At 35.4% G+C, this 14,833-nt stretch overlaps 1 protein-coding gene across 1 annotated transcript; it reads left to right on the top strand.

Annotated features, from left to right (window-relative positions):
- Nucleotides 1–5,939: 5,939 nt before the first annotated feature.
- LOC111463846 (ABC transporter B family member 2-like) lies at nucleotides 5,940–13,972 on the top strand. The gene is made up of 12 exons (XM_023107785.1): nucleotides 5,940–6,330; nucleotides 7,656–7,710; nucleotides 7,794–7,969; nucleotides 8,983–9,183; nucleotides 10,044–10,303; nucleotides 10,414–10,954; nucleotides 11,027–11,403; nucleotides 11,534–11,949; nucleotides 12,027–12,268; nucleotides 12,358–12,605; nucleotides 12,696–13,108; nucleotides 13,220–13,972. The coding sequence occupies exons 1-12, from the start codon at nucleotides 6,043–6,045 to the stop codon at nucleotides 13,765–13,767; spliced, it is 3,765 nt and encodes a 1,254-aa protein (XP_022963553.1). The 5' UTR covers nucleotides 5,940–6,042; the 3' UTR covers nucleotides 13,768–13,972.
- The last annotated feature ends 861 nt before the right edge of the window (nucleotides 13,973–14,833 follow it).

The raw sequence follows: 14,833 nt of genomic DNA, 5'->3' as shown, positions 1-14,833 counted from the left end.
AGGTTGGATTGATCAAGTTTTTTTGTTTGTCGGGGTTTTTTTTAACACCCTTATTATTAAAATTAAAAATACGTATTCGAAACAGAATCTAAAGTACCGAGACCAAAATGATATTTTAATATTTTAATTTTTAATTATGTTATGATAAAACAATTAGTTACTCTAACTATCTTAGTTAACATCATTTAATTTTTAAATTTATCTTTTTTATGATAACTTAAATATTAATTAATTATTGTCTCCCTTACCTTTTTCTTTTAATAATTTAAAACTCAGCTTTAATTGAACCCCATCATAATTTCTTATAATTCATTACTTTTAAAAAATAATATCATTTATTACAAAAATGTAAATTAATTTAAAAAAATATAATGGTGAGACAATATTGCAAGGTGTCAGTACTAAAAATGTTGGAAATATGTTCCAAAGTTGATAACATCACACTATTAGAAAAGTCATATAAATGAAACATTAATTTCCAGCTGCGAAAGTTGATAGTAATTAAATTAATATTATTTTAGGGTTTATAATTATTTTTCCGCTAAATTAATAAAAATATCCGTAAATTTTCTAAAGTTTCAATAATATTCTTTTAAATGGTCGAGAAATTTAAAAAATATCCTTAAAATTAAAAAAATTAAAAAAATTAAAAAAAAATAGGCTTATAATTGAAACTCGTTTTTTAAATAAATTAAATTATTATATTTTAAAAAAAATGATAACTAAGAACAAAATATACCGTTGAAAATATTATAATATAAAAAGTCAAAAAGCATATCATATTTAATATTAAAATTAACTCTGGTTGTCAACATGTTTGACTTATTCAAGGTCATACACGATACATGTTTCTTTTTCAATATATATTTAAAGATGCTTTAATATATATATATATATATATTTAAAAAATAATAAATAAAACTCATTTCAGTTCTTTTTTCTTTATTTTTTTAATTAAAAAAATTATCTACACATTTCCAAAAGAAAAAATAAAACATAAAATATAAGATTAATTTAAATATTTAAAGACTTAATTAAAAGTTTTTAATATTAAATAAATATAAATACTCTCGTATTAATGATTATTAGACGGAGATTGGACTTCGTCTCTACGACTCCACGTGATCGGATTTCTGATCTTTTTAAAAAAAAATTTATCTATTTCAAATTTTTTAATAGATAAGTTTTATTTTCTAATATAATTTTTAATAAAAGCCGTACCATATATTAATAAATTCAATAATATTTCATAAACAAAAATATAATTAAACGTTTAACTTAATTTCTCAAATTTTAAATTTTAATATTATGTCATAGTTTTCAACCGTTTGTAAAAATTTAAACCTACTTTACGGGACAGGAAAATGACAGTGGGTAGAGAATTTAATCTTCGTTTCCAACTTTTAGCTAACAATGAGAAATCCCGTTCTCGTCATTTCCTCTATTTTCCGTTCGAGGTAGGTCTCTATGAGGCCATGACTTTGCAAATTCGGGAGAAACCTCTTACAACTATCTTGTCATTTCTTGTATTTTCCGCTCGAGTTGGATCTCTGAACAACATGACCTTGCAAGTTATGGAAAAATCTCTTCTCACTCTCTCGTTATTCGCTATGTCGTTCGAGGTGGGCCCATACAAAAAAATTTATTAAAATTATGATGTGACATTAATATATATATATTATATATATATATAGGAAAAGAAAAAGGGCTAAGTGGGTGCAATAAATAAGCACAATTTTATAGGTGAGCTTATTAAAAACCATTCCAACCACTCTTAAAAATTAATTTCTCAACTCTCAACTGTTTTTTTTTCTTTTTTTTTTTCATATTTATTTTTGTTCTCATCCACAGCTGCACATTATTATTTTTTTTAGCCTATAATAAATAAATAAATAAATAAATAAATAAATAAATAAATATATATATATATATATTTTTTTTTTTTTTTAATTTTTGAACCACATATAATAAAAGCTCCCTTTATTATCCATACATAAGCATACACGTGGAAGAGACATTTCTTATGTCATTTTGATATCAAATCTTTATTATAATTTTTTTTGTCTGTTATTCCATACATAAGCATACACGTGGAGTTTTAAATTTTTTTGTAATTAATAAATTACTAAATTTAAAAAATTGTTTAATATGTCGGTAAACTTTCAATTTTAGGTTTAATAGGTCTTAACTTAATCAATTTGTTTTAATTATAATTTATCTTTTCTTAAAAAAAAATGTAAATATTTTAATGTGAGATTGCAGGTTGTTTGGAGAGAGTAATGAAACATTCTTTATAACGGTATGAAAATCTCTCCCTATTAGATGTGTTTTAAAATCGTGAGGCTAATGGCGATACGTAATGGGCCAAGAGTAATGAAACATTATTTATAACCGTATGAAAATCTCTCTCTATTAGATATGTTTTAAAATCGTGAGGCTAACGACGATACATAACGGGCCAAAGCGGACAATATCTGCTAACGGTGAGCTTGAGCTGTTACAAATGGTATTAGAGCCAAACACTGAGCGGTGTGCTAGAGAGGTAGGGGTGAATTGTGAGATCCCACGTTGGTTGGAGAGAGGAATGGAGCATTGAGTATGGAAACATCTCTCTGTTAGACGCGTTTTAAAACCATGAGGCTGATGGCGATACGTAACGACCCAAAGTGGACAATATCTGCTGGCGGTGAGCTTTGATTGTTACGTTAAAGGCATTTGTGACACTCGAGTAAAGGAAGAGTACATGAATGACCCAATACTACATTTGAATGAAAGCGATTATGAGAATAGGATGACCTGTTTATTTAAAGCAATTTGAACTCTTGTTCTCATTTTAAATGTACGTGATTACGACATAGATATTTCATCGACAATTCCATAAACTTTGAAAGCATAGTTTTGTTAGAGAAACAAAAATACACTTTCATGGAAACTCTAACATTAAACTATCTTGACCCGCCTTCATGGGCCATTGAGCGTTGTAATAAAGACAATTTGGTTAGAAACGACCTAACAAATATTACACCTTTTTAGACCTTTCTTCGCAAATTATGTTTTTTTTTTGTCCGACTTCTAAAAAAGTCAATAGTGGCGTTTTAAATCAATAATATCTTTTTGTTCGATAGTATATACCATATGTAACCGTCCAAGTCTACCACTAGCAGATATTGTCCTCTTTGAGTTTTCCCTTTCGAGCTTCTTCTCAAGGTTTTTAAAACGTCTTTGCTAGGAAGAGGTTTCCACATCCTTTTAAAGAATGCTTTGTTCCCCTCTCCAACTTATGTGAGATCTCGCAATGGGCGGTGTGTCAGTGAGGACGCTGGACCCCGAAGAGGGGTATATTGTGAGATCCCACATCGATTGGAGAGGAGAACGAGTGCCAGTAAGGAAGTTGGGTCTCAAAGGGGACGGCGACAGATTGCGAGATCCTACATTGGTTAAAGAGGGGAACGAAACGTTTTTTATAACAGTGTGGAAACCTCTCCCTAGCAGATGGGTTTTAAAACCTTGAGGGGAAGCCCGAAAGCGAATGTGCAAAAAGGACAATATCGACTCGTAGTGAGCTTGAGCTATTACAGTATACTTTTTTGTTGTAATGGCCTATGTTCAAGATTTAGATAAGGATTCGAGACTCGAATTTGGCATCTAATGACCCTGACATTCTCTTACAATATGATCATGTTATTTACTTTTTGCTTTCAAGAGTAGAAGACTATTTCTACTGACCAATACGAATTCTTCATAAGGGTGTGGAAACCTCTCTCTAGCAAACACGTTTTAAAATCGTGAGACTGACAACAATACGTAACGAGTCAAAGTGGACAATACCTATTAGTAGTGGGCTTGAGCTGTTACAAATGGTACCACAGCCAGTCACTAGACGCGTCCCCCAATGGGGGTGGATTGTGGGATCACATGAAACATTTCTTGTAAGAGTGCGAAAACCCTCCCTACCTGACACGTTTTAAAATTGTGAGGCTTACAGCAATATGTAACGAGCCAAAGCGGACAATATCTATGAACGATGGGGTTGACTTATTACAAATGATATCAGAGCCAGTCACCAAACGGTATGCCAGCAATAACGTTGACTCTCCAAAGGGGTGAATTGTGAGATGCCATGAAACATTTCTTATAAGGACGTAGAAACTTTTCCCTAGCAGACATGTTTTAAAACCGTGAGGCTAACAACGATACGTAACATGCCAAAACGGACAATATTTACTAGCGGTGGGCTTGAGTTGTTACAATTAATGTATCTCTCCTTTACTCGAGCGTCACGCGTTAGGTCCAAACGATTTTTCCAATTCAATCCAATCCAATTCATGTACATCTCTACAAATCTGGTATGATTCGACGAAATTGATAGTTCATGCAAAAACACATACAAACAAATTTCACACGGAACTTTAAAATTAAAATCAATTCGTTGCCGAGTCGGCTCCTATGCCGCTAGCTATGCCCTGCTTGGTCCCCCGACACGGTGGAGGTTCCATAGCGCGTCATGAGCACCGGGCTAAGGGGCGGTTGACTCGATCACAAAGGTAAGTAGTGATTCACAGCGATACACACATAGCAGGTAGAAAAGTGGGTTCAATTGTAATAACAACATAAATGAAGGACCTTGTTGAAATTATTATATACCTAATTATTGTGGGTTCAATTGTAATAATAACATAAATGAAGGACCTTGTTTTAATTATTATACACCTAATTATTGTTCCCCTCCCCACACATCTTTAATTTTCACTTTCTGTTTCATAATTTCTTTATTTATTTATTTTTTTTTTCAGTTTTTAATTTTGGAAATATTCACTAACCCAACCGCACACACTTTTTTAATGAATACTTTTAAAATTATATATTTTAAATAAATAAAAATGTAATCTTTTTTAAAGTCAATGTAAATATTAATTTATTAGCCATTAATTCGTTTTAATTACGGATTAATTTAGATGTTAATAGATAATAATTATATTATTTTTTTGTGTGTTAATTTTCTAGTCAGGTCAACCCGACCAACCCGACCAACCCGATAAAAGGGTTACAACCCGACTTTACTCTACTTTTTTAAAAAAACAAGAATATTTAGCGTTTGTAATTAACGTTAGTGATGCAGTGTGATTTTAATTATTAATGTAACCTGTATTGTGAACTCTATTTGAGTTGCTCGGTTCACCAAATTAACTATAGCTAGACGTGACCATCATTTCAAAATTAGCAGCTACATTAAAATAATTTCAAATAATAATAGTAATAATAATAATAATAATAAATAAGGCATTAAAAAAAATGGATGTAACGTTTCGGATTCGAATTATTTGATTTCCAAATGAGAATAAAATTTAATAATTTACTGCAGAATTAATTTTGAAAATTTAGGTTATAAAAACCGTCAATTAATTTTGAAAAAATTACGCCAAACGGTTATTTTTTTTTATTTTTTAACTATACACTTAAAAATATAGTATTTTAAAAATACACGGACAGTTTAAAAAATATTCATAAAATTAATATTAACATTTTTTATCTTTATAAAAAAAATTTTAAAAAATTATTGATGAAAACCGTCTATTGACACTTCATACTCAGATTATCTACAAAAAAAAATTTTTTAATACCATGAAATTTTTGACAATTAAAAGGGTATTTTTGTAATTACTGAACCGAAAATTAATTGAACCGAAAAAGAAATCAAATTCACATTTTTGCGAACCCATGACGAACAAAAACTAAACAAACACAATCTAAAACATCGTCACCGAATAATCAATTCTCTCTCTCAAACCTCCAATCTGACGGGCGATCGAGATTATTATCGACAACAATTCAACAGATGAACCGAACCGAACCGACCCAAAAAGTTAAGCCAACATTTATAACAAAAACCTGCCCATCACAAGACATAGGAGCTCACAAAAGGGCTCTTTAGTGCATTTAACATAGCCCTCCAACTCCCCTCTCCCTATCCACCTCCCACCACCTCTTATAATACCCACACCCTCTTACACTCCCTCCATTGTTGCAGAGATCTGAAGGACAATGAGAAGCCATGGATCATCACCATGTTCGTACGAGGAGGAGGCCATGGACAAGGAGGATGAACACAAAGTGAAGAAGAAGAAGAAGGAGAACCAAAACAAAGTTGCTTTTTATAAGCTTTTTGCTTTTGCTGATTGTTATGATTATTTTCTCATGGCTTTTGGTTCCATTGGAGCTTGTCTTCATGGTGCTTCTGTTCCTGTCTTCTTCATCTTCTTTGGGAAGCTTATTAATATCATTGGTATGGCTTATCTCTTCCCCGAAGAAGCTGCTCCAAAAGTTGCCAAGGTATGCTCGTTTCATAATTATTTTTGTTTCTTTAAGAAACTGGTCGGTGAAAATAGAGTTTATAAGCTTAAATTTGAAAACCCATAAGCTAAAAACTAACTAGTCGGTGAAAATAGTGTTTATAAGCTTAAATTTGAAAACCCAAAAGCTAAAAACTCGAAATAATAGTTTAACGACGTATTATTGAAAATCTGGGGTAATAGTTTAATTGGGTACCACGAGATAACGAAATAAGGAAACGGGTTGGTGGAAATAATATTTATAAGCTTAAATTTGAAAACCCAGAAGCTAAAAACTTGGAAAACCCAGAAGCTAAAAACTCGATAATAGTTTAACTAGGTATTATTGAAAATCCGGAATAATAGTTTACTTGGGTACCACGAGGTAATGAAATAAGGAAACAGGTCGGTGAAAATAATATTTATAAGCTTAAATTTGAAAACCCTGAAGCTAAAAACTCGGAATAATAGTTTAACTGAGTATTATTGAAAATTCGGGGTAATAGTTTAATTGAGTACCACGAGGTAATGAAATAAGGAAACGGGTCGGTGGAAATAGTGTTTATAAGCTTAAATTTGAAAACCCAGAAACTGAAAACTCGGAATAATAATTTAACTGGGTATTGTTGAAAATTCGGGATAATAGTTTAATTGGGTATCACGAGGTAATGAAATAAGGAATCGGGTCGGTGAAAATAATATTTATAAGCTTAAATTTGAAAACTCAGAAACTAAAAACTCGGAATAATATTTTAACAGGGTACCATTGAAAATTCGGGATAACCATTTGTTTTTTAAACTGTGCGATCCCACATCAGTTGGGCAGGAGATCCTATATCAGTTGAGGAGGAGAATGAAACATTCTTTACGAGAGGGCGTGGAAGCTGCTCACTCAAGACACTTTTTAAAAACTTTGAGAGAAAACTGAACAGGGAAAGACCAAAGAAAACAATATCGGTTAGCGGTGGACTTGAGCTGTTACATTACAGAAACAACATAACGAAACAAGAAAATCGAATGAGTGTAAATAACATTTACAAAACCGAGAAACTAAAAACCTAGAATTGTAGTTTAACGGGTACCACGTAAAATCCGGGATAGTAGTTCAGCAGGGTATCGCTAATCATTTTCTAAAATACATTTTTGAATACGCTCGTTTGATAATCATCTTTCTTTTTCAAACAATCGTGAAGTGAAAATGACATTTATAAGCTTAAATTAAAAAACCCAGAAAGATAATAGTTTAACACGACACTATTGACCTGGTCAATGCATTATATTCTCGAGCAATCGAGGCTAATTTTTTATTATTTTTTTATTTTGCAGTACTCTTTGGATTTTTTATACCTAAGTGTGGCTATACTATTCTCATCATGGGCAGGTATGTTAATTTTTTAAAAATTAAAATTAAATTAAAAAAATGGTTGAAAATTAAATAAATAAATAAATAATTGGTAAATGCAGAGGTGGCTTGTTGGATGCACAGTGGAGAGAGACAAGCAGCCAAAATGAGAATGGCTTATTTAAGATCAATGTTGAGTCAAGACATTAGCCTCTTTGACACTGAAGCTTCAACTGGTGAAGTCATTGCTGCTATTACAAGTGATATTGTTGTTGTTCAAGACGCCATTTCCGAGAAGGTACCTCGACAATCTCCCGTTTATAACGTTACCCGACCCCGACCCACCATGCACCGTTCTTAAATAAGCCTCGAAATACTTGAACTTTTTATTAACGTTTCAAAATGAAAATCATTTAGAATGTCAGACGGAAATCGAGACACGGAACAGTGATGACCTAAAATAGTGTGACTATCCAAATTACTATTATACCCTTTCATGTCTCAATTTTTTTTTTTAAAGTTTGAGGTATAATTGAAACTAATTTTTGACGGGTATTTTTAATAATTTAATAATATATATGTATTAATAAAAAATTAATGCAATTAGGGATGGATGGTAGTGAATTTATATTTGACATAAAAGAATCTGACATTTCCTTTCTATAATGGTTTGATAAACGAGTGTGGAGTAAATGCAATGGTTGAGAACATTAAATAGGTCGCGGCTGCGTTGGTAAGGCTGCTCATTCATTCTCAGTTTTGTTCATCAGGTTTTTCAATTTATTTTACTTTAATTCCCAAATTAATCTAAGCCCTTTTGAAAAAATCAGTTTTAATTGTTTATGCATTCATTTCTTGTACGATTATTGTTGTAACCCATCCATTAATGATGGGTCTTCAGTGTTTATTGTGTTCTTATGAGATAATTTACATTTTGAGTTGCGAAGAAATTAAACTGCTGAGTCTTGAATTTTAAACTGAGATTTAATTATAATGTGTTGTTCTTGGCATTAGAATTGTTAGGTTTTGTTTTGATCTCTTTACTCTGTTTTTTTTATCTTGGACGAATGAGTTGCGGTTAAGGTGTTTGATGAAATGCCTGAAAGAGTTAGTGGGTTCTGCAGGTGGGGAACTTTTTGCAGTAGCTGATTCTTGATTTGAATACTAAGATTTAAGTATGATGTGTTGTTCTTAGCATTAGAATTGTGAAGTTTTGTTTTGATCTCTTTACTCTGTTTTTTTTATCTTGAACAAATGAGTTGCGGTTAAGGTGTTTGATGAAATGCCTGAAAGAGTTGGTGGGTTTTGCAGGTGGGGAACTTTTTGCACTATATAAGCCGGTTTATATCAGGGTTTATCATTGGATTTGTGAGGGTATGGCAAATCAGTCTTGTCACATTATCTATTGTTCCCTTGATTGCACTTGCTGGTGGTCTCTATGCTTTTGTCACCATTGGACTTATTGCCAAAATAAGAAAATCCTATGTCAAGGCTGGTGAGATTGCTGAAGAGGTTAGAACTTTCTCTGATCTACTCATATAGACATTGTTTCGATTAAATGTATTTTAACTCGTTGGGTTGAAGTTTTGAATGATTAATAACATTATGTAAAAGTTTAACCTTATGAACCTTATGTTTTGTGAGATCCCACGTCAGTTGGGGAGGTGAACGAAGCATTCTTTATAAGGGTGTGGAAACCTCTTCCTAGCTGACACGTTTTAACACCCTTGAGGGAAAGCCCAAAGAGGACAATATCTGCTAGTGGTGGGTTTGGGTTGTTATAAATGGTATCAGATCCAGACACCAGGCGATATGTTAGTGAGGAGACTGAGCCCAAAATGGGGGTGGACATGAGGTAGTGTGCCACTAAGGATGCTGGGTCCCGAAGGGAGGGAGGTGGTTTTGGTGGGGTCCCACATCGATTGGAGAAAGGAACGAGTGCCAGCAAGGACGTTGGGCCCCGAAGGGGGGTTGATTGTGAGATCCCACGTCAGTTGGGGAGAAGACGAAACATTCTTTATAAAGGTGTGGAAACTTCTCTCTAGCAGACGTATTTTAAAAACCTTGAGGAAAAGCTTGAAAGGGAAAGCCCAAAGAGGACAGTATATGCTAGCGGTGGACTTTGATCATTATAGGAAAACAAATTCTTTATAGTTGCCTTAAATTATATATACGAAACTTAAATATGTTAACTGCTAAATGGTAACCAGCATTTTTTTTAAGTCACTTCGAACATACAAGGGCTAAAACATCAATTTTCATTCTAAAAGTCATGATTCAATTTCGGGTGTTAAAAAATCCACCTTTTCTTTGCTTAAGAGCTGTATATTGTAGCTCTCTTCATCCCTTTTCTTCTGTTTTTGACCTCTCAGATTCTAGGAAATGTAAGAACAGTTCAAGCATTTGCTGGGGAAGAAAGGGCTGTAGGATTATACAAAGGAGCTCTCAGGAATACCTACAAGTATGGCAGAAAGGCAGGGCTGGCTAAGGGACTTGGCCTGGGATCGATGCATTGTGTTCTTTTCTTGTCATGGGCTCTGCTAGTTTGGTTTACCAGCATTGTTGTTCATAAGGGCATTGCCAATGGTGGAGACTCCTTCACCACAATGCTTAATGTTGTCATTTCTGGCCTGTAAGTCTTTCAGCTTATCTCAAAATGAGTGCTTCCTTAATTCAAATGAGTTGGTAATCCAAGCTTCATGCTAATGGTTGCACTTATTATTAATGGTTACATTGCTTCAGGTCACTTGGGCAGGCTGCACCAGATATTTCTGCCTTCGTTCGAGCAAAGGCAGCAGCGTATCCTATTTTTCAGATGATAGAAAGAAACACAGTTAGCAAAAGCAGCTCCAAAATTGGTCGGAAACTAAACAAGCTCGACGGTCATATTCAATTCAAGGATGTCAGTTTCAGCTATCCTTCTCGTTCGGATGTAATTATATTTAATAAGTTATCTCTCGATATTCCTGCGGGCAAGATTGTAGCTCTTGTGGGAGGAAGTGGGTCAGGAAAGAGCACGGTCATATCTTTGATCGAACGGTTCTATGAACCGATTTCTGGAGAGATTCTACTAGATGGTAATAACATCAAGGAGCTGGATCTCAAATGGCTTAGGCAGCAAATTGGTCTGGTCAATCAAGAGCCTGCCCTCTTTGCTACGAGCATTAGGGAGAACATTCTATATGGAAAAGACGATGCTACGCTCGAGGACATCACACGTGCAGCGAAACTTTCTGAGGCGTTATCGTTTATAAACAATCTCCCTGAAAGATTCGAAACTCAGGTAATATTATATATCTCTGAGAAATAACGATGAGAATTTGAGTTGAAAATAATATTAGATGTGTTGTTCTAGGTTGGTGAAAGAGGGGTCCAATTATCTGGGGGACAAAAGCAAAGGATTGCAATATCTCGTGCAATCGTTAAAAATCCATCGATCCTGCTGTTGGATGAGGCAACCAGTGCACTAGATGCAGAATCCGAGAAGAGTGTTCAAGAAGCACTCGATCGTGTCATGGTTGGTCGAACGACTGTAGTGGTCGCTCATCGTCTATCTACCATAAGGAATGCAGATGTGATTGCTGTCGTTCAAGAGGGGAAGATAGTTGAAACTGGAAGCCATGATGAGCTCATTTCAAACCCGGACAGTGTTTATGCATCACTTGTACAGTTTCAAGAAACGGCATCTCTGCAACGCCATCCTTCGATTGGACAGTTGGGTCGACCACCAAGGTATTTCGTTCTCACTTTAGCCTACCATACAACAATAATCGACAAATTCAAGTTCATTTCATCGTTTTACATGAATCAATGAGTTTCTCGAATGCTTCTTGTTTAACTGTTTTCGAATATGGCCTTGTAGTATAAAGTACTCGCGAGAATTATCTCGCACTACAACAAGCTTTGGTGCGAGTTTTCGCTCTGAGAAAGAATCTCTGGGACGGATTGGAGTTGATGGAATGGAAATGGAGAAACCGAAGCATGTTTCAGCAAAAAGACTATACTCCATGGTTGGACCGGATTGGATGTATGGAGTCGTTGGCGTCATTGGAGCGTTCGTTACGGGATCCCAGATGCCCCTTTTTGCTCTTGGGGTCTCTCAGGCTCTTGTTGCTTTTTATATGGACTGGAATACAACTCAACATGAGATCAAGAAGATTTCTTTGCTTTTCTGTGGTGGTGCAGTCTTAACCGTCATTTTTCATGCAGTCGAGCATCTCTGTTTCGGAATTATGGGAGAGCGACTCACTCTTCGAGTTCGAGAAAAGATGTTCCATGGTATACTGCAATCTGAACACATATTTTGATCAACTCATGAAACTCGTTTTCTCTGAGCAACTTTTGGTTTATTGCAGCTATGTTGAGAAACGAGATAGGATGGTTCGATGATATAGACAACACGAGTGCTATGCTTTCGTCACGCCTAGAAACTGATGCAACTTTGTTACGAACTATAGTTGTCGACCGCTCGACAATTCTTCTGCAGAATCTAGCTTTGGTCGTTGCATCGTTCATCATTGCATTCATATTGAATTGGAGAATCACTTTAGTTGTCCTGGCTACTTATCCATTGATCATTAGCGGTCACATTAGCGAGGTTTTCTATCACGACTTCTCTAAGTTGCTTATTTCGTTCCCGAAATTTCGAATATTTCCTCATGAAACTTCATTTTCCATGTGTTTTAGAAACTTTTTATGCAAGGCTATGGTGGAAATTTGAGTAAAGCATACCTGAAAGCCAATACACTGGCCGGTGAGGCAGTTGGCAATATTAGAACTGTTGCTGCATTTTGTTCCGAGGAGAAGGTCCTCGATCTATATGCTAAGGAGCTTGTTGAGCCCTCGAGACGTTCACTTAAACGTGGACAGATCGCTGGCATATTCTACGGTGTCTCGCAGTTCTTCATCTTTTCATCTTATGGTTTGGCCTTGTGGTATGTGATTTAAGAACATGTTGAATAAAACAGAATTAATTTTACTATTGCCTCAACTACATCGCCCGGTTCGGTATGTGATTTATGCAGGTACGGTTCGGTCTTGATGGGACAGGGGCTTGCTAGCTTCAAATCTATTATGAAAGCATTCATGGTTTTGATAGTAACAGCATTAGCAATGGGTGAGACTTTGGCACTAGCCCCTGACCTTTTAAAGGGAAATCAGATGGTGGCATCAGTGTTCGAGGTGATGGATCGACAAACAGAGGTGTCGGGCGATGTCGGTGAAGAGCTAAATGTCGTGGAGGGTACCATTGAGCTGAAGAATGTCGAGTTCAGCTATCCATCAAGACCAGATGTTTTGATCTTCAAAGATTTCAATCTTAAAGTGAGATCAGGCAAGAGTATAGCCTTAGTTGGGCAAAGCGGCTCAGGGAAAAGCTCTGTTCTAGCCCTTATACTGCGATTCTACGATCCGATAGCTGGGAGGGTTATGATTGACGGTAAGTTTCCCTCTCGAGACGTATCGACTCTTTCGATCTATCAGAATAGATCAGGCTATTTATCAATCGATTTGAAAATAGCACGTTCATTTCCATCCCTCTATCTTGCAGGGAGAGATATAAAAAAACTGAAGGTCAAATCTCTGAGAAAGCACATAGGCCTCGTCCAACAAGAACCGGCTCTTTTCGCCACGTCAATTTACGAGAACATTCTTTACGGGAAAGAAGGAGCTTCCGAAGCAGAAGTATTCGAAGCAGCAAAGCTCGCCAACGCGCATACCTTCATCAGTGCTCTCCCTGAAGGCTACTCAACAAAAGTCGGTGAAAGAGGGATCCAACTCTCGGGTGGGCAACGACAGAGGATAGCCATTGCACGAGCAGTCCTGAAGAACCCAGAAATCCTACTACTCGACGAAGCCACGAGCGCTCTCGACGTCGAATCAGAACGCGTCGTTCAACAAGCCTTAGATAGACTGATGAAGCACAGAACAACTGTGGTGGTTGCTCACAGGCTTTCCACCATTAAAAACTGTGACCAAATCTCAGTGATCCAAGATGGTAAGATAGTAGAACAAGGGACTCATTCGAGCCTTTGTGAGAACAAGAATGGAGCTTATTACAAGTTGATCAACATCCAACAACAGCAACAACGACAGTGAACCAGACATCCATGTTACATAGGACAACCAAACAACTCATGTTAAAACATTTTCTATTGGGTGCTTAATATTTAGTTTTTATTTTACTCTCTCATAGTTATTTATTTATTTATTGAACATTTGTTTCCACATTATGTACATTGAAGTGCTTGTTTATCTCTGATAATAAAGGATAATACATAATAGAGAATGGCTTCAAACACTATACATTTGGCAATTACTTTATATATCTATTGTTCCATGTTAGGGAAATGTAGACTCTAAATGTATTTTTTGGTTATATACATTTGTAAGTTTATTTAAACACGATAAATATGAGTAGATGCCGTGAGATTCTACATCGGTTGGAGAGTGGAAGGGTGTGGAAACTTTTACCTAGCAAACGCGTTTTAAAAACGTTGTGGAGAAGCTCGAGAGGGAAAACCCAACAAGGACAATATCTGTTAGTGGTAAACTTGGGATGTTACAAATGATATCAGAGTCAAACACGGCAGTGTGCTAGCGAGTATGCTGAGCCTTGAAGGGAGGTGGACACTGGTTCCTGAAGGGGATGCTCGCTGAGCCTCGAAGGGAGGTGGACACTGGTTCCTGAAGGGGATGGATTGTGAGATCCTACATCGATTTGAGAGAGGAATGAGTGCCAGCAAGGACACTGGGCTTGAATTGGGAGGGAGGGGAACCAAATAAACATTCTTTATAAATGTGTGAAAATCTCTCCCCAATAGACACGTTTTAAAAACCTTGAAGGAAAAGCCCAAAGAGGACAATATCTGCTAGCAATGGATTCGGGCTCTTACAGATGCTTTAAGAACTAAGTTATATTCGTGTTGACATTATGTTTGCTTGTTGCGTATATGATTAAGGTTAAACTATTTTCGAAGATAACTATGTTCGTGATCGCTTTTATGTCCTAGTATATAAAAAGGAGAATAACTATTGTCATTAAAAGCCATCTTGGTGACTACTACGATGTTTTGTCTCTCTCAATATGATTTCCTATACATTGATGTTTTTTGATTTTCTTAATATTAGTCTCTGTATCACTATTCTCGTAATAAAAAGTGAT

Source organism: Cucurbita moschata, unplaced genomic scaffold, assembly GCF_002738365.1.
Source record: "Cucurbita moschata cultivar Rifu unplaced genomic scaffold, Cmos_1.0 Cmo_Scf00029, whole genome shotgun sequence".
Classification (NCBI taxonomy): Eukaryota; Viridiplantae; Streptophyta; class Magnoliopsida; order Cucurbitales; family Cucurbitaceae; genus Cucurbita; species Cucurbita moschata.
Note: the sequence above shows the minus strand (reverse complement) of the source record. Positions and strands in the feature narration are given on the sequence as shown.